The 19,889-nt window shown below is 47.8% G+C and overlaps 3 protein-coding genes across 6 annotated transcripts in view; 2 read left to right on the forward strand and 1 right to left on the reverse strand.

Annotated features, from left to right (window-relative positions):
• PPP2R3A (protein phosphatase 2 regulatory subunit B''alpha) overlaps positions 1-8,730 on the reverse strand; it is a 53,388-nt gene extending 44,658 nt beyond the window's left edge. The window contains exon 1 of one of the 4 annotated variants that reach the window (XM_069024600.1): positions 8,428-8,730. The gene's annotated coding sequence lies outside the window, so the exon portion shown is untranslated. Of the gene's footprint in view, positions 1-5,765; positions 5,917-7,872; positions 8,047-8,427 lie in introns of those variants that run through there. The other 3 variants (XM_069024599.1, XM_069024597.1, XM_069024598.1) reach the window with 3 other exon arrangements.
• A 1,708-nt stretch (positions 8,731-10,438) lies between these two features.
• DBR1 (debranching RNA lariats 1) lies at positions 10,439-19,013 on the forward strand. Its single transcript, XM_069025002.1, has 8 exons — positions 10,439-10,679; positions 10,763-10,887; positions 10,985-11,065; positions 12,057-12,142; positions 12,539-12,763; positions 13,657-13,737; positions 15,995-16,140; positions 16,639-19,013. The coding sequence occupies exons 1-8, from the start codon at positions 10,483-10,485 to the stop codon at positions 17,312-17,314; spliced, it is 1,617 nt and encodes a 538-aa protein (XP_068881103.1). The 5' UTR covers positions 10,439-10,482; the 3' UTR covers positions 17,315-19,013.
• ARMC8 (armadillo repeat containing 8) overlaps positions 19,013-19,889 on the forward strand; it is a 65,058-nt gene continuing 64,181 nt past the window's right edge. The window contains exon 1 of the mRNA XM_069024997.1: positions 19,013-19,107. Within this exon, the coding sequence (XP_068881098.1) occupies positions 19,099-19,107 (9 nt within the window). The 5' untranslated portion in view covers positions 19,013-19,098. The remainder of the gene's footprint in view (positions 19,108-19,889) is intronic.

A 19,889-nucleotide genomic window follows, 5' to 3' on the forward strand; every position in this document is an offset into this window, starting at 1 on the left:
ACAAAGTCATGAATGGCACAGAGAGGGCAGATAGGGTCTGACTGCTCACCTACTCCTCAGCACAACAACTAGGTGGTCAGTGCCACCTAAAGCAGGTTAAAACAAGCACACACATGCAGCAAACCAGGAAAATGTCTCATCCAAGGATGTCACAGACCCAGAAATGTTCTGGGGAGTCAAGGGGCCATGTTTTTATACCTCCTCTGTCAAAAGTCACCACCTTTTACATGGGCACCACTTGATACCCTTTCATTCTTGCTATGCTGGGGTGGCAAAATAAACAGGGATATTCCCATGGCTGCAGATTTCTATCATAATCCTTCCTCTTATCCTTCCTACTTCCAAACATGTATTTTCCAGGCTAAATTCCAGTTTATTTGGTTACTCTTTTTACAAAAGTTCTTCAGTCATGTGCTTTTTCCTAATATTAACTACAACTCTTTGGAGAGGGGAGAATGTCTGCCCCTAACTTTGGAAGGGGTAGGTTATTCATTACACAAAAACACCGTGGATTTACACCATGGCATTTTGGTTTGCTCCCTCTTCTTTTCCTAGAGATGTCATTTCTATTTGCCTTCTTTTGCTGTTTTTGACTGCTGCTGAGCGAGTTTCACAGAGTCTTATCTGCATTATTTAAAAGATCTCTTTCCTGAATGGCACAGATTCTCATGAGCTCATCACTGCACAGGCACAGGGAGTTGTTTATCCCTTGTGCACATTAGTTTACGTCTGCTGGTATCAAGTACCTATAACCAAGTACTGTGAGAACCTTCTGCAACTGCAGCCAGCTTTTGTTTCTGCTACCCTAATGCTGTGATTTTCAGCATAAACTGTCACTTCATTACTCTGCCTATGTTCCAGGCCATTTATAACTGTGTTCAACAACACAAGCCTTAACATGGATTCCCCCGGGAGTGAAGAGTGATCGCTCTTCCCTAGAAAAGCTGACAGTCCTTCCTACACTTTAACCAGGTTTTAATTACTGAGAAAGCTACACTTCTGCTCCATGGCAGTTCATTTCCTTTAAGGAGCATTAACAAAGTCCTTTGTTAATCTCTCTCTGAAAATCCAGACACAGCAGAATATTTGCTTGTTTGTCTCTTGTGCCTTCTTGTCCAAGAGCTCCAGACCATAGGACTTTACCAGCCGTAGCTGGACTTCAGCATTCCTGCAGTGACCCATGGAGGTCACTGCAATGGGAACACTTATCAAGGCAGGCTTCCAAGCAGACGTGACCTTGAGCCTCACCGTCCGTGGCAGGACAATTAACACTCCTCTGCAGTCACTGTGCATTTGGAGAAGTCAGTTTTTACACTGGGAAATTTGTTTTGGTAGATTTACCCTAAAGAAAAATAATCCCCCAAACCTAACTTAAATACAACCTCTCCACATTTACAGCAGCAGCATAAGGCAAGCCCACCACTCAAAAAGATCTGGGCTAGTATCAATAATAATAGTCTGCACTGATTTTTAAAAACAAACCTGGCAGTAGACCATAACCTATTGTTTTAAAATACTAACTTGCAGTTAGTGAATGCAGTATTATTCAGTGTAACTCCTTTGGGTTAAGTGAGAGGGTTATCTAGTACTCCAGTGCCTCTATCCCCTTCACAAACACCAGCACACAGAGTCCCTGAACACGAGCAGACCAGAAACTGCTGGGGAGCACCAGTGCATGGGCCATGCACAGCTTGTCACTGGGGTGTCAGCTGGGAAGGAGAAGAGTTAACAGCACCAGGAAAGATGTCACCCTTTTCAGCTTTTCTAAAATACCTTTCTTCAACTTTCCATTTGCACAGTCCTGGAACTAAAACTGACCAGACAGGAATTTGTGTCCCCATGAGACTGGTTTCCAGTTAGACAGATGAGACAGCAAGAGAGTAAAAGCTCACACGATTTTTCCATGTAACGCCAACCCGTTACATATAAATACTTTGCCAACTAATTCTTGTTCCAGCCCCTTGTCTGTGTAGATCCACCAATCTTGCTCACTTAGTAAGACCCAAATACATTCACAAACACGTTGAAGTTTAGCAAGGCACAAGAAAAAAAAATTAATGCTTGAGCTCTGACACACTGACAGAAAATAAGGTGGCCAGGCAGTAAAACACTTGAGGTGAATAAGCTTCAAAAGCACACAATTAGCAAGGCTCAGGGCAGAGGTCAGAAAGCCTGCTTGATTAAGTAATGTGTCTCCTGGCTGTTTATAACCGTATATGGAAAGAGATAATTTCACATTAGCAAGATAAATTTATTATCCCTGGAATGTTAATTCAGTATTAACAGTATCCATTCACTTTACACAAATTAAAGTGATTTTATTTAAGTGTTAAAATAACAAAGGAAGATTTGTGTCCAAGACAGCATTCCCTTGGTCATTAACTTTTGCTGACACTGAGGTTACAATTTACAGATTCCCTGAAACCATTTTCGGAAACTTACTTGGAAGTTAAATTTCTTCTGTAGCAGAGTAGCCATCTGCTAGTGGTCTGCAGAGTAAATACACTTATAATTTAATAACAACTACACCAAAAAAAATTGTTTTCATTCATTGCCCATCTATTCAGAGCTCATACATTTCTCATTGCTGTCAGATCGAACTTCTTCAGGTCTTACATGTATCACACTGGAGTCACTGAAATCCTCAGGCATTCAAAATTTTGGGTAAAATTCTCTTTGTCTAAGGTGACAGCCTCTCCAGGGCAGCCTCAGGTCCCTGCCCACATCTGGCCCCAGCTGGAGTACTACAGCTATTCCATGGGTCAGCAACAGGCACGGTGACACAGAAAAGCTCCGACTCTGTGCTGCATTCCCACCCTCTCCTCTGAGGCACAGTCCCAGGAGCCGAGAGCTGTCATTCCCACCAGCCATACCTTCCACAAGCCCATTCCTGCCAGCCTCCATCTCGCACGGGGAACAGCAGCAGCTGTCAAAATGCAACAAATTACACCAAAAGGTGCAGCATATCCTGGCATCCAACAAGTCTGGCACTGCTACAGATTTTTGTGCCTGTGCCTTCGATAAGCCACCCCAGAGGCACAGAGCAGTGTGCTCAAAGCAATGCACAATTCAAGGGAGAGTAACTTTTCTGTCCCCTGTCCTCTACCAAGGAAAACTAAAGGTGTTTTAGCCTGATGTCCTGGTACAACTGAGGAAGTCATTTCTCCTGTGTCTTTATCAACCAGGGAGATTTACAAAACAACAACAAAGCAAAGATGACTTCCATTAATTTCTCTCTTTCCCCTGTGTATTTAACCAGAAGCAGATTAAAAAGAAAAGCAATACACACAGAAAAAAAACCCAGAAAACATGCAAATGCAAAGATTCCTTCATTTTAAGTGGACAGCCATGTTCACATTCGTGAAGCTGCACATATTCATTAAAATGAAGTAATTTTTAACTAGCTTGCATTTTACATGTATGACTTCAGGTATTGCCTCCTGCATCCTACCCATACACTGTTCTGTAGTCAGAATTACTCATTTCTCCATCAGCAGAGTATTTGCATGCTAATCAAACACTGATTAATTGTTAACATTGTTAATATTTTCCAGTATTATCCTCATTTTACCCTGCAAAGAGAATACATCACTTTCTGGTGCTCAAGCCCTGATTTTCCAAAGTATGTGACATTAGGGAGTGTTTCATATGGTCAAAGCAAAGCACCTGCGTAGTCACAACTGCCCTGGCAGTCCTAGCTCAGAAATTCCACAAACCAGACCCAGGGACATAAGCAGCAGAGGAAATACAACAGTGAAGTCTGCTGGAAGAATCTCGTCCTGTAACACACATGAAAACAGTTCTTTATGACAGCACTCAACTACGTTAATTATGGATGAGAAAATTCCCCTCCTCCCCCAGTTCTACCATGCTGTCCTGTTTCTGACAGAACTGGAGCACAGGATCTAAGCTCTAACTGAGCCTTCAGAAAACTTCAGTGCAACAGGAGAAAGCCTGGTCTTACAGGGAAGAAGAACATGCAGTCATTGAAGTCAAATCAGCATTGGAAAACATTTACACAACAAAGGCAAAAGCAACCTCTGTCCTGCACCAGGACATGCCAAGTTCAGAGTTACTTCAAGTCAGGTTTTCTATGTAATTCAAGGGTGGAGAAGTTCTCTATGGAGAACGGTCCTTACTAAAAACAAAAAACCACCAACCAACACTCACCCCACCCATCAAAAAAAAAGGGAAAACAAATTCCACCATGCAGCATCATATTTATACCTCCAGGGCTACCAGCAACGAGTGTCAGACCGCAGGGATCCACAACAGAGCTTTCTGAACTGCCTGAGCCACATTATTCATCACCTGCTCCACAGGTTGCAGCTGAAGGAAATTAAATAGATGCTTTCCCAGTGAATCTCTGCAGCGTTTGGCAGTCACACATCAGTCAGCTGTAATTTGAGGAGCTTTGCCCACAGCTACCTTTAACATTGCACCTCTGTGCAAATTATGAGTACAAAATAATATGACACATGACAGTGGTTGCAAAGGTCTAGGTAATGGAAACTGGCCATGTGCCACCAGGGAACTTCGACTTTTCTATTTCATTTTCAAGCAAATATAAATCAGTTGCAACTGATACACAGTGTTACCCTTTCCAGCTATATAAATACTGGGAAAAAACCCAAACAACCCACCACTGTCTCATGCTTCAGCTTCTCAGAATGCAGCAGACATTAAACACATAATTTTACAAAACTAAGTCTAACAGTACTGCCAATCTCCTCAAAGTTCTCACTAAAATAACCTCCCCCTACACAACCTGAGAGAGCACACCTGCCAAGTTTGAGAGATCGACAAGAAATAATCAAGAGAGAAGGTGGCTTAAAGAAATGGTTAAGTAATTTCTTGGAAGAGTTATTTCCTGTAGCAGGCATCACACCATCATGAGACCACCACCAAGAAAAATGTACCCTGCCTTCCAGACAGCACTTCAACAGCAAACAGCTTGGGGGACTACCTGCCTGTGGAATCCTTCCTAGCCTGCATTTCTGCAAAGATGGGAGCACAGAGCAGCACACCTCCCAGGGTCTCCTTCTTCAGCAGGAAAAACAGAGGTAATATAATTAGTCACAGGCTTTAAAATATTTACATTACTTGAGACCAGTGCAGTCTGATGACCTGCAGAGAGAATTACTCCGGCAGGAACACCTCCTTCGTAAATCATTCCACTCGTTATCCAATCTCAGTTTTACAAGTTTATGCTCAACTTAATCTCGAATTCATCTGCCCGTGAACCAAGGAGTCTGGTAGCCAAAGTTGTTCCCTTTCTTGCTCAGGAAGAAATACGTCGGGGAAAAAAAATAATCCTGCTTTCACGACCACGTATTCATTCACAGCTGCAGTGAAGATAATGGAAGGTCCAGTTACCCAGGGTGCTGGGGCAAGTGGTCACAGAAAAAGAACAGCCTGGTGACCCCTCACGGGAGTTAACCTCCGGCTCTCAACAGCCAACACCTCCGGGCCAGCCCGGGCTGGGAACACGCCGTGCTCAGAACCTGCTACGCCTAAGCCCCTCGGGACAACTCTCCAGGGACAGCTCACAGCCCCGGCCCCAGACACCACGGAGCGCCCGCGCTCCCAACGCGTGCGGGGCGAGCATCGCCTCCCGCGTGTGCCCGGCACCGCCGCCCTCAGCACACCCCGCCAGACCCTCCAGGACCGCGCCAGCGCCCGCACCGGGACCCCCGCGCTGGCTCCTCATCCACGGACACCGCCCCGAGCCCCCGCCGCCGGGCCCCGCGGAGACCCCGACCCACCGCTGCGAGCCGCGGGACCGACCGCTGCCTCAGACAGGGCGAGCCCCAGCCCCGGGCCCCGCCGCCCGCACGTACCCGCCAGGGCAGCGCCCCGTCCCGTCCCATGCCCAGCGCCGCTCCCGCCGCCGGGCGCGCTCCGCCGCCCGCCCCGGCCGCCCCTTCCGCACGGCCGGGCCCGCCCAGCGCCGCGGGCCGGGGGGCGGGGGACGGAGGCGGGTCCCGCCTCAGAGAGCCCCCGGGCCGCCTCACGAGCCTCGGGCCGTCTCAGAGAGTCCTCGGGCCGCCTCACAGCCGATCCGCGCCTCACCCCCGCCTGCGGCTCACCAGCCTCCGCGGACGGCGGGTTTTGTTCTCCCCTCAGGAACGCCACCAACGCCCTTACAGAATCACAGAACCGTCAAGGTTGGAAGAGACCTCCAAGATCATCAGTCTGACTATGCACCCAGCACTGCCTCTGTAACCCCATAACCACTAAACCACATCAGCCAGTGCCAGATCCAGACGCCTCTTCTACACCTCCACGGACCATGACTCCACCACCTACCTGGCAACCTATTCCAATGCCTGACCGCGCAGAGAAATTTTTTTTCTAATAGCTAATCTGAATCTCCCCTGTCTTGCCTTAGGGCCATTTCCTCCTGTCGTCTCACTGCAGGCACGGCAGAGACCGGCCCCACCTCACTACAGCCTCCTGTCCGGGAGTTGTGCAGAGCGATGAGGTCCCTCTGAGCCTTCTCAAAGCTAAACAAACCCAGCTCCCTCAGCTGTTCCTCATGAGGCATGTTTTCTAGGCCCTTCCCGAGCCTTGGTGCCCTTCTCTGGATATGCTACAGCCCCTCAATGTCCTTTTAGAGGTGAAGGGCCCAGAACTGAATGCAGTGCAACCTCACCAGTGCTGAGGACAGGGGAGGAATGACCTCCCTGGTCCTGCTGGCTACACTGCTCTTGATACAGGCCAGGATGCCATTGGCCTTCTTGGCCACACTGCTGGCTCATATCCAGCTGCTGTCGACCAGCGTCCATGAGTCCCTTCCTGCTGAGCAGCTCTCAAGCCACCCCTGTCCCAGGCTGGAGCTGCAGGGGGTTGCTGTGACCCAGGTGCAGGATGTGGCACTTGGCCTTGCTGAACCTCACGCTGTTGTCCTCAGGCCTTTGATCAGGTCTGTCCAGCTCTCTCTGCAGAGCCTTCCTGCCTTTGAGCAGATCAACAGTCCCAACCAACCTGGTGTCATCTGCAAATTTACTGAGGGTTGCTTCATCTCTTTCCCTCCAGCCAGCTTCCAGCCCTCATTGGCTGGGGCCATCAGTAGTGCCCTCTGGCAAAAGGTAGCAAATTAAGAGGGAAAGAACCCTGCTGGGGCAGCTGGAACAGGGAAGCAGCTGCAGCGCCTCAGCCCAGAACAGGCCCTGCGTTGGCAGCTGTATTTGCTGCACTGCAGATCATGCTGCAATCATCAGACATCATCTAGGGGAGGAGATGCCCAAAGACACCTGGACACAGCTGCAAGTGAGCCATGTGATATTCAGGCCAGCCTTGTGGGGCCTTTTCCTAAGGAAGCTTCAGTCTTGTCTGGTTGCAGCAGCCCGTCCCTTCAGTTGCACACATACACGCCAACTTCCCACCTCACAGCTTACAGGGGCAGCTCAAAATCTCAGCTGGAACACATCAGATTTGTCTCTTGCACTCCAGTGTATCTCCCTCTCCTTCCTGCTGTCTTCCAGCCCTTCTCCTTGTACCTCCCTTCCCAGCCATGCCATCCCTCCCCAAAAGTCAAATACAGATGCCTCCCTTTTGCTGTTCCTCTTCATTTTAGTAATGTGTAAATCATGCTAGAAATCTGTTAGTATACTCTAAAAACCAGTAGGAAGCACTTGACAGAAAAGTCTTCAAAAGTTCTTCTCACTCCATTCTCAGAGTTAAGGGAAGCAACTCTGTCATCCACAGCCCCTTCAGATGCCTTTTATTCTTCATTTCTCTGGAGAGGAAAACTACTTTCATGGTACTGAACTACCACAGTCAGTTCAGGAAGAAAACATTACTCACTGGTCAGTGCAGGCAGGCAACATCCAAAAGGGCATATACCTCCTACCCAAGCAATCCACTTACTTGAGCCTTTGGGACTTGTTGGGACTTTTCCCTCCTTCTCACAGTTCCCTGGCCTTTCATGCAGGACAGGACGTGCACTTGGTCCTCTGCTGCAGGACTGGACATCCAGGCACGAGACACATGCACAGGCAACTGGGACAAGAGACTATGACTGCAAAACCCAATCCAAGGCCAAACATGGGGCAGTCATGCACTGGAAGAGAGCTGTGCTTCAGTCACATGGGTTTTCAAACAGTCTTGAAGGACTGAACAAAATTACAATAACAGAGTTAAGCATTAACTTGCTGCTGCTTACCCTGTAAACAGCAGCATGGCTGATTCCCTTTGTGCTCTGGAAAGGTCAGAGCAGTTTTGCTCAGTGAACACTCTGAGTTTAGTTATGGATATTGAGATGCATCCTGAGTGTGTACAAATACTAAAATGCTACAACATAAAAGAAGCCCAACTTTTTAGACTCTGTTGTGCACCAGTTCACTTGGGATAAGTGGCATATGGAGCACAAGAAATGAGCCTGATCCAACAAACTCAGGAAATACAAGTACAGTATCAGCTTACCTTGCCGGGGTGGGGATGAATTTGGGTGGGCAGGTGTCTCAGGATGCCCCTCGAGATGGTGTACCCTGGGTAAGATGGTATCTTCCAGAGATTCATGGACCTTTTCTGTCTCTCACCCCTTCCTTTCAGGAAGTCTGAGACATGGCAAATGAGAGAGGTTGCTGTTCTTCCCCAGAGTTGGAAAGCTTTCCCAGGAGAGGTGTTGGACTGATGAGTTCTTGCATTACTCCAGGTAGGTCTAAGCAAAGTTAGTGAAAGAGCCAAGTGCACCCAAAGCACTCCCGTGTCTGCTTTGCCCTTGGAAACTTGTGGGGTTTGGAAGCCAGAGGAACTTTCCCCTTCACTTCAGCTGGGCTTGGACGAGCCCCAAAGTACACAGAGTAATACAACACTGTGAAATTATGAAATGTAGGAGACAACACTCATATTTTCTTAGTACCAAAAGAGAGGCCATTATGTAATGCTTGCTACCGTGGGGGAACAGGAATGTCTGCTTGGTTCCATGATTACAGGGGAAGCAGCAACAAGTTAATGCTTAACTATGTCCTTGCAATTTTTTTCAATCCCAAGACTTAAAAATCCTCCAAACCAGTCTTGAAGTGGAAAAAGTCTGGAGCGGTTTTACTACGTGACAATACAAGGCCACTCTACAACCCAATCTACTGCCCTTCCGAGCAGGAAATCAGTGCTCTCCAAAGAGGGAGCCCGTCAGTCCGCAAGGAAAAAGGGAGATACCGATTTCTCACCCCGCCTCCTACGCGCTTGCCCTGGTGAAATCACTGCCCGTTCCTGTCCTTGTGTGCTACAAAGTTACAGAAGCCAGTGCTTGGCTATGCTGAAAACACGCCTGCCTAACGCTGAACTGGCCCCACGTCGGTGTTTTATCAGCAAAACCGCCAGGTTTGGAAGCGTGCACAGCCGCTGCTCGTGCTGCTCCACCAACACTTTGTGGTCTGTGAGCCACGCAGTGAGGGACAAGTACAGCTTGTGCTGCTCCCCACAGGGCTGGCAGAGGAGGTGCGCGCAGTGCCCGGCGGCTGCGGTGGTGCCCTCCTTGTGCAGCCCGGCTACCCCCGCAGGGGCTCCTGCCCCGCTGTACAGCCCCTCTCGGTGTAACGAGCCTTCCTGACCAGTCACGGCCGCGGTGCTCATCACGGTGCCCGTGTTACTGCCCGCAGTGAAGGTCCCGCTGGCCACTTACAGAATCACAATCACCAAGGTAGGAAAAGACCTCTGAGATCATCGAGTTCAACCTGTGACCGATCCCCACCTTGTCAACCGGACCAGGGCACTGAGTGCCACGTGCAGTCTTCCCTTAAGCACCTCCAGGGATGGGGACTTCACCACCTCCCTGGGCAGCCCGTTTTCCAGTGTCTAATCACTGTTTACATGAAGAAATTCCTCCTGATGTCCAACCTAAACCTCTCCTGGTGCAGCTTGAGGCCATGTCCTCCTGTCCTGTCCCACGTTCCCTGGGAGCAGAGCCCGACCCCCCACAGCTGCACCCTCCTGTCACAGGGAGTTGTGGAGAGCAAGAAGGGCCTCCCGGAGCCTCCTTTTCTTCAGGCTGAGTCCCCCCAGCTCCCTCAGCTGCTCCTCTCAGAATGGCGACCCTTCCCCAGCTCCGCTTCCTGCTCTGAACTCGCTCCAGAACACCTCCAGGAACAGCGACTCCGCCACCTGCCCGAGCAGCCCGTTCCAATGCCTGGCCACCCTTTCTGTGCAGAACGGGGAAGGCTGCAAGGGATCATCGGAGGTCACCAGGTACGACCTCCCTGCTCGGGTAGGGCGGGAGGGGACCACCGGAGGTCACTGGGCAGGGTCTCTCAGAGCAGGGCTCTCGGAACCCGTGGGCAGCGGCGATGAAGGGGCGGGCCCAGGTCGCCGCGTCCCTGGCCTGTTGTGTCCCCCCAGGCTGTGACTCCCCCCGGGCCGTGTCCCCCACACGGCGCAGCCGCGGCCGTGACGCAATGGCGCGCGGGGAGGTGACGCAAGGCGCGCGCGGGGAGGTGACGCGGAAGGCGCGCGCGGCGCCCGCTCGGTGCGGTGGTGGCGATGAAGGTGGCGGTGGCCGGGTGCTGCCACGGCGCCCTGGACAAGATGTACGAGACGCTGGAGCTGCTGCAGCGGCGCCACAACGTGCGGCCCGACCTGCTGCTCTGCTGCGGGGACTTCCAGGCCGTGCGCAACGAGGCGGACCTGCGCTGCATGGCTGTGCCGGCCAAGTACCGGCACATGCAGACCTTCTACCGGTGAGTGCGGCCGGCCCGGCCCCAGCCCCGGCCCCCGACCCGCCCGGGCTCGGCCGGGTCCAGCAGCTGCCGTGTCTCCGCAGGTACTACTCGGGCGAGAAGAAAGCCCCGGTGCTCACCGTGTTCATCGGCGGCAACCACGAGGCTTCCAACCACCTGCAGGAGCTGCCCTACGGCGGGTGGGTCGCACCCAACATCTACTACCTAGGTAAGGTCCCTCTGCTCCAGTCCCGGCCCCCCGGCGATTCCCCCCACAGCCCCTGCCCTGCCCGGCCTCTCCGTGACCGCCTTCCCGTGTCCCGCAGGTTACGCGGGCGTGGTGCGGTTCCGCGGCGTCAGGATCGGCGGCATCTCGGGCATCTTCAAGTCTCACGACTACCGGAAAGGTACCGGGGCAGCGGGACCGGCAGAGCAGGGCCATGGGGGGAGGATCTGGCTGTGCTCAGCCCCGTACCGTCTCTTAGCCTGGAAACCACCCTTGGTTAAATCCACGGATTTTTCTTGAGCTGGTAGATGAGTCAGTAGCTGCCCGGTGACCACAGCATTCCAAGGTGCCTTTGGAGCGTTCTTGGAACAGTGTTGATTTTTCCGTGGCAGTGATCTTTCAGCGTGCAGTGTAACACTGTTAGGTGTTCCTTGGGTGAAACTGTTTATAACTGTGACATTATATAAGTGTATTATCCTGCCCTGAGGTTTAGGATCAGTACATCTGGTTCCTCCTGGTTATGTGGGTGTGTATTCAAGAGTTCTTCCTGGGAAGGATGGCAAAAATCTTGTCACATGTCCCCATGTCAGTGAGTAGAAGATAGTTTATTCTTTCTGATCTCAGCACTTGAAAGAGTGGTCCTTGTGGTTACTGTGCTGTGCTATCTTTACTAGCAAATGGCTTCAGGGAAGCTTTGCAGGTGGCTTTCAAGCTGCAAAGTACTGAACCAGTTTCCTAGAACACTTGATTCTGTCTAATACCTGTCAATGCTAATTAAATTTGCTGTCATCAAGAGGACACTCTGTATGTCTGAATATTGCACGAGGGATATGAGATGAGACTCTTTTGGCAAGAACTAAAAAAGCAATATTTCTGTTAATTCTGTAGAGTATGTAGGAGCTATGCTTGGCATTTGTGTTTTTTGTCCCAAGGCAAAATTGGAAACTCATCCCTTTTGTCAGGGTACATGTTGGTGCTTACGGAGCCTGTGGTGCCTGTGGGCAGTGACAGGGATGTTTAGGCTGCTGCTGAACCTGTTAAGCTGTACTTTCATGGGGGGTGGCAGCACTCTGAACAATCACAAAAAATCACAGCCTTGTGTGACCCCAAAAAGCCGCTGTGTTGGAGGGAACTAGTGATTCAGGCAACTATTCTTGTTTTCAACATTTCAGGCCACTTTGAGTGCCCACCATACAACCAGCAGACCATCAGAAGCGCTTACCATGTGAGGAATATCGAAGTCTTCAAACTCAAACAGGTCAGTGAGAAGCCTATTTTTTTAAAATAAGGGTAATTTTCATTAATTTAGAAGTAGGAAGTTAAAGCTACTCTGATCAAGTATGCTGGATGTTGAACCAAAACATGCTTTGACACATTGATCAGACATCTCAGGGATGTGTCCTTTGAGGAGGAATATTGTGCTTAGCCATTATCCCTTTTAAACAAAGCTTTTAAAAATTTCATGAGAGGAAGAAGATGCCTTTGTGGGCAGAGGACTTGCTCTCTAGCTATGATTTCCTCTGAGTTCCTGGCTTATGGTGATGATATGAACTCTTTTATAAGGCAATATAAAACACAGCTGGCTGCCCCAAGTAATTTCGAAACTCCTTTGTCAATATGTTGTATTTATGGCCTGTGCTTTTTGGCCTGACAGCTGAAGCGTCCCATCGATATATTTATGTCACATGACTGGCCAAGGAGCATCTATCACTATGGCAACAAGAAACAGCTCCTCAAAATGAAATCCTTCTTCCGTCAAGAAGTGGAGAGCAACACCTTGGGAAGCCCTGCTGCTTCAGAGCTTCTGCAACACCTGAAACCCACCTACTGGTTCTCAGCACATCTCCACGTTAAATTTGCAGCTTTCATGCAACACGAGGTAAAGGGGGATAGAAAATGAAGAATGTATGTGTCCCAGGCACACTTTAGAATTCTAGTGCAGGTAATCGTGTCCAGAAAAGCAATTTAGTGGTTTTTGTTCTTAAAACTCAGCTTAAGCCATGAAAGTTAAGTGGTGTTAGGACTACTATTTTATGTAAGTTAAAGAGATGTTATAAATGAGGGGTGTAACTCCCTAATCTTCTTCAGGAACAGCATGCAATAGCTAGTTATTCTTGAAATTTGTTAATTTAACTGTATAGAAAAGCACTCTCCTCCTACTCTGTTGGTAAAGGAGATAACTTCAGAATAGGTGATAAAAAGGAGATAACTTCAGAATAGGTGATAAAAAGGAGATAACTTCAAAATAGGTGATAAAAAGGAGATAACTTCAGAAAAGGTGATAAAGGAGTGTCTGAAGAGGGTGGTTACCTGGGAGTGGGAGGATCCCTGTAGTATACCTTTGCAGATCTGGTAGCCTGGGGTTAAGCCAAAAACCATCCTGTAGTTGAAATAATTATTCCTGAGGGAGGTGCCAGTGCTGTTTCTATATGCAAATTATTTAGCTGTAAAAATGTAACTCCAGACCTTGTAGGCTCCACAAGTCTTGTTTCCAATTAAGCTACAGTTTTTCTTTTTGTGCCAAGGCTGGATGTGCTCAGATGCCCTGGTTAGTGCTGAAATGTAGCTCTTGCTTTATCTTGCTACCATCTGCCTCCTGCTTCCTGTTAGACTCCCAGTGAAGTCTGTCCTTCTCTTTGTCCCTGCTAATTTTCTATTTCAGGAAGTATTTTTCTGTAGAAATCACACCTTTAAACCTGTCTATAAGCTCGTTTAGAATGGTCAAATTCCACAGAAGTGCTAATGACTGTGTTAACACCATTTGCTTCCTAGACAAACTCCAAAGACGAGTTACCAAAAGCAACCAAGTTTCTGGCTCTGGATAAATGCCTGCCACACAGAGACTTCCTGCAGGTGATGAACATGTGTAGAGGGTTTTCACTTTAAGTGTTTCGTTTGTCTGAACTGCTAGTGCTGTTCTTAGATAGAAGATGAAGAATAGTGCTGATAAGTGGAGGAATTTTAAAGAAACTAGGAACGCTGGGTTTGTGGAATGGTCTTTATAGGATTTTGTCCTGAGCTAAGCAGATGGTGTTGTGTAGGTGCTGTGTTTCCTTAATCCTACCATTTCCATCCACCTTAGAACAAGTACCTGACTTCAATGGACGAGTCTAAAATAGTTTGTTGTGAGAGTGAGCTGCTGATAGCGTTCTACAAATGCACTCAAGTGTTTTACTAGTCTTAGAGTAGCTTTTATTTATCATCCCAAAGGGAAAGCGGTTCATTGTCTGTCCTTTGGATCCATTTGCCCTAGTAACTTTCTTTGAAGATGGTAGAGATTATGAGGATGGGCTTTATCTATGCAAAGGGACATGAGTGCTAGTCCACACTTAAAATCCTGTAGCAAAACTGATCAGGATTAGTACTACCTCCAGCAGCATGGAGGGTTTAATTAGTTTGTGGAGTATTTAAGGTTAGAGCCTGACTACGGCTTTGGCTAATCCAGATGGTTTGATTTGGTTAATGTCACTGAAGACCAAGTGATCTGAATTTCAATTTATCATGAAAGAGTTTAAAAACATTTCCTGTTAATTCATTGCTGTGCTAAGAGTGGGTGTTCATACAGCAGATTGACTGTTCCTGTCAATTCTCGGGGTGTATCCACTTAGAAGTGTCTCGGTTTGAAAGACAGGTGTCTGCCAAGGAAGGTGGAAACCTCCCTTGGAAAGGAAAATATGATCCCCTTCCCTCTGAATTATTGTAACTTTGAAATTAAGGGGCTTTCAGGCAAAGATATGGGAAAAGGAGTAACAGTTCTTTATGAATATATATGTATATATAAAAGAAGCCAAACCACCAGCCCCAGCAGCCCCAATGCCCAGCAGCAGAGCCCAGGGCCGCCGCTCCCGGCCGCAGGCCCTTTCCCCTCGCTGCAGTTCCGCTCGCGGCCGCCAGGGGCGCTGGGGGCTCCCGGCCCGGCGGGGCGGGTGCGGTGCTTCCCCGCCTGCAGGGGGCGCTGTGCCGCGAGCTCGGCCGCCTCTCCCCTCACAGGGTAATGGCGGCTCGGCCAGCGGGAGAGATGGAAAAGGGGCTTCTTTACCAACCCCCGGGGCAGCCCGACCCGGTGCCCCTCCGGATGGCGAAACGGGCCGCAGCAGGAACCTTGGAGCGGTGGCTGGAACGGCAGAGATGGGCACACCTGGGATGGCAAACAAAGTGGAGTAAAAACTCCGGGGCCATGCCAGGAGCCACAGGGTGTCAGGTTAAAGTGTAGGGGAAAAAAAAAGCCCGAAGCAGCAGCAGAAAGCAGTGGGGTTGTGCAGTGGCAGCCAGGCTCCCACAAGCAGCTGAGAGACGCTCCCTCGGAGAGGGGGAGGGGTTTGGGGTCCCGGGTTTTCCCCTGAGGCACCTGAGTAGATGGTGAGGGTTCTTCCCAGTGAGATCGGGTGTTGAAAAGGTCCCAGCTCAGTGGTCACTCATGAACAAAGACTCACCCATGGTAAGGAGAAGCAGTGAAGGACAGAACTCCCCAGTGGCAGCGAATTCTCCCCTCAGCAGCACCCTGGCACCACGACCACAACCGACTGTCTCACCTCTGATCCCGAGAGCAAGCGAGGCCCAAGCCCAGCCCCTCACTCCCAGCCAAAAGCTCACGGTATCTCTGCCTTTCCCAAGAGAAAACCCCCCAGCTAAGAGATGTAGCGAACTGCACCCCCTACTCCATCCTGGCCACATCTTTTGTCTCTCTTAACTATCTGTCATTTCAGTCTCTTAGTCAACAAATGGGAGAAAAATTCCCTAAGAGAAAAGAAAAAAAAAGGAAAAAATCCTAACCTCCAACAGAAGCCAGCATGAATTTAGGAGCAGGCAAATTCTATTTCTAAGTTGCATCACTGTCCAGTTGCTGGCAGTAGCAAGGGGAGTGTGTTTTGCTTTTTAATTGCTGTTAGCTAAGACTCAGAAATGCTTTTTTTACTGTTGCTGATTGTCCTTTGTTAGCCCCATATGGGGGACTGGCTTGAGAGGACTTGTTTGGTTGAGACCACTATCTCAGTGTAGTTTAAACTTCATTAAAACTCTGTACAGTGTAAGTAACACTTGAAACTTTAATCAGATTCTGGTGCCAAGAGAAATATCTCACTTCATCTGTTTTCTGTGTGTTTGTAAGTAGATAATAGATGTGGAGCATGATCCCAATGCAGGCGACTCACTGGAGTATGATGCGGAGTGGATTGCAGTCCTCAAGGCCACCAACAGTCTTGTTAATGTGACCCAGAGCTCCTGGAATATGCCTGAACAGAATGGCCTCCATGCCAAGTAAGTTGTCTGCAAAATACAGATGAAAGTGTGCTTTATTTGCTTTTCTGGACTGGAAGTAAAGTTATGTTGGAGTTGTGTTTCTGTTCTGCAGTCTGTAATGCCTGTAGGACTTGCTAAATTCCTTGGAAAGAAAAGGGGATGTTGACAAAAGATATACTCTGAAGCATACAACTTCTTTACTGCTCTACCTGGGCAGTTAGTTTTGTTTTGCAGACTTAGATACCAGCATTTGCAGGACAGAAACTACAGCATGAGGCTGAAAATCAGGCTAGGTTATGGGTGTGGGTTGACATAGTACACAAATCTTTGGTGGGGAGAAGGGTGTCTCAGTACTGACCAAAAGAAGATAAAACCCTTCCTAAAAAAGCATTTGAGGAATAAAGTGTCTGTTGTAGGATGAATTTATAGTCCATATTTGAAGGTTGCACTCTGCAGTGGGAACAGGCAGTACCTTTTGACTTGCTGCACTTGTTTAAACTTTATGCACTTGTTTAGGTGGGATTACAGTGTGACAGAAGAAGCCATTAAAGAAGTGTTAGAAGAGCTGAACAATGACCTCAAAATTCCTTGCAACTTCACATTGACAGCTGCTTGTTATGATCCCAGCAAGCCCCAAAAAAACATGGAGCCAATTCACACCATCAATCCACAGACCACTGAGTTCTGCACCCAGTTTGGCCTCACTGACATCAATGACAGGATCCAGCAGGCTAAAGAAGAGGGCTCAGGACGAGGTGAATGTGAAGAGGAGGAGGAGGAGGAGATGGACAGTACTGGGTCAGCAGAGGAACCCAGTGAATACAACACAGATAATTCTGGCCTCTCATCCTTTAATCCAGATGAAATAATGCTGGATGACGAAGGTGGCGATGAAGACTTGAGTACATGTTCTGTAGATCCCTCCCCTGATCACCCTCCTGAGTTCTCTACCAGCTTCTCCGACATCCGGATCATGCCAGACTCCATGGCAGTGTCGTCTGACGATGCCATGGACTCCAACACCGAGGAACTGGAGAAGTCTGGTGGGAGCAAGCAGGTGGAGGAAAAGAGCTCCACAGAGAGATCGTTAAAGCGAATTGGTGGTGATGAAAATGGGAACAGTGGTGTGAAAAAAATCAAGAGAAGGAACCAAGCTATCTATGCTGCAGATGATGAAGATAAAACAGATTAATGCTTCACGAAGTGTGTAACTAAGTTCTCTCTCAGCCTTTTTGTGGGAAGGTGGTGAGAACTGTAGTGGACTACTCATGCTTTTAATGTTATGTGATCTTAGTCATGTTACTTTCCTAAGCTCAGAGGCTGGATGTACTTCTCACAGGGAAGGTGATTTATCCAGAACAGGTATCAAAGAAAGAAGCTGAGACTTTTCCAACAAAGTACTTTGTCAAAGGATGTAAAGCTCATATATCCTTGATTTTGCTTCAGTTCTTGGTGTGTGGTGTATACCCCGTATCTTCAGCTGAACAAGATTCACCATGCTTGTTTAACAAGAATTCTTAAACTCTTAGCCTGAGTCCATGTGAGAAGATGTCTGATTTACAAGACTGAATGATTTTATTTTATTGCTTTTGTCTTGTTTTATACTGAACTGTTAATACAAAGTAGCATATGCAATAACTTTATGAATGAAATTTGAAAATAGGATTACCATGACAACAAAACAGCAATAGAAGAATGAAGATTTTTGTTTCTGGTGATAGTGCCACAGAAAAACTTCATGGTCATAAACAAAACAATGTGTATTGTCCAGGATTGGCTTTTAATTACAGTTTTGATAGCAAACCAAGTCTCTTGATTTGGAGGATGATGGTTTTATGGGGACCGTGGAAGAGTACATCTGTTTTTAAAAACTCATTTGTGTTCTGTTTCTTAAAACTTGAGAACAATGTCTTAAAATGGATGTAGTTAGGAAGGACAGCTTCCTAAATGCAGACATCATCACTGTCTCAACTCTGACTAATTAGGGCTGTGTTGTGTGTTCATACAAGGCAGTGGGTGTTTATAAGTTGCCTGAGACAGTAACACCTCCCATTATCATTAGCCTCACTTCTCACTTGTCACTTCAGTAGCTGTAACCTGCTGAACTCTTAAAACTGGATTTGGAATCTTCCAAAGCACCTTTGTCATCTTCAGCTGAGGGAGAGCAGGAGCAGCCAGAATAGAGACCCTCTAGGAAATTTTCTTTTATTATTTTGCCCTGAATTTATTAGTAAATGGCACTCCTTTGGCCTAAGATGCCACGGGGATAAAACTGAGTGAATTCATGAAAATGACAATGTTTTCAAGCATATGTCATTAGAGTCATTAGCCTTCCTGACAGATGGAATTCTTAGATGGAATTCCTCATGGCCGTGCTGCCCTGAGAGCAGAAGTAGCTCCTGTGCTTTTCCTCCTCCAAGGCACTGGCAGTGTGGAGGAGAAAGCATCCTGACAGGAACAGGGGACTGGACAGGGAGCAGTGAGTGAAATGCATCAGTGAGTGTGAGTTGTGTATCAAGGGTTGGGAATTCTGTCTTTGAATCACTTCCATGGTCTGGGGTTCATCTTGCTTCCTCTCCTGTCAAGCAGTTCACTACAAAAAGTAAACATATTAAGTATTCAAGGACTAGAAAAGGGCGTAATTAGTGCTCTCAACAGTTCAATTAACAGCTCATGTGTCAGAACAGCTGCCGAAAGAGCTGAGGTGTGTGGAGAAACTGGGAGTAATCCGGGTGTGACACTCAGGGTATGTAAAGCAGCTGAGAACTGTTGATGGGAGAGTTATTGGAGCAGATGAGTCTCTTTAAGGGTCCTGGGTCTGCAGTGGTAAAATCTCAATCATGCCTCATGATCTGAACACTATAATGGAAATAAAGTATTTTAAGTATAAATTGTGTTATGGACTTTGAAAAGCCTGCCAATGAACCTGAGCGTGGATGGCATTGAGCTCTCAGGGTCTCTGCGCTGGAATAGAAGATGTGTCTTGTATGTAATAGACTTTTCAGTCTGAGTCCTTATGTTTTTAAAACAAACTGTTCTGTCGTGTGTTGTCCCATGCCTCCCCCCCTTCTGACAAATGTGTTTCTAGAAGGCAGGAGACTTGGACAAGATACAATATTGATTTTTGAACCTTTTAACGATTTTTTTTTTTAATAAAGTATTTCAGCGTCCATTGAGCAGAATGCAGCTGGTAAATACAGTGAACATAAATGTATTTTGCATGTGAATCATGTCTGACCTCTAGAATTGCCATGCCCTTTCTTGCAGTTGTTCACACCCTCGTTGCAGTTTGCAGTGTCCTCCCCTGCCTTGCTCTCATCCATAATGGATTTTCCCTGTCAGCAGGATTCTCTGCTGCAAGGAGGATTCAATAGAACCTCTGAGCTTAGCTTCTCCAATAAAGGCCAGATAGTTCAAAAAGTGTGGAAAACTCTAGGGAACGCTGACAAATTTAAATTGGCTTTTAAGGCCCAGAGTCTCCAGTCCTCTTTAAAAAGATTTAGAGTCTCTTTGAAAACTTTTGAAATTTTGATGAGAAACCTCTGGAAAACGTTTCTCTGTACAACCCTTGTACTGCAGTTTTTTTCAGTGTGTGTACTCAGTCTAAAATTGTTTTTGCTTTTACTGGTGCTTGAGAAAAGTGTTCACCTGTTCCATCCCAGGCCAGCACACAGGTATTTTCACAGCATGTCATCAGTCTGCTCAGAGAGAAACAGCAAAGAGGTATAGCTTTGTTCCATAATGGAGGATTTTTAAAATAAAGCTAT

This window comes from Aphelocoma coerulescens, chromosome 9, assembly GCF_041296385.1.
Source record: "Aphelocoma coerulescens isolate FSJ_1873_10779 chromosome 9, UR_Acoe_1.0, whole genome shotgun sequence".
Taxonomy (NCBI): domain Eukaryota; kingdom Metazoa; phylum Chordata; class Aves; order Passeriformes; family Corvidae; genus Aphelocoma; species Aphelocoma coerulescens.

What these genes read in the sequence shown, in the direction of transcription:
- DBR1 (XM_069025002.1), top strand. Translation starts at nt 10,483, where the DNA reads ATGAAGGTGGCGGTGGCCGGGTGCTGCCACGGCGCCCTGGACAAGATG. An exon ending in ACCCAACATCTACTACCTAG is followed by an intron (nt 10,888 to 10,984) that starts GTAAGGTCCCTC and finishes CGTGTCCCGCAG; the next exon opens with GTTACGCGGGCGTGGTGCGG. An exon ending in GTCTCACGACTACCGGAAAG is followed by an intron (nt 11,066 to 12,056) that starts GTACCGGGGCAG and finishes TCAACATTTCAG; the next exon opens with GCCACTTTGAGTGCCCACCA.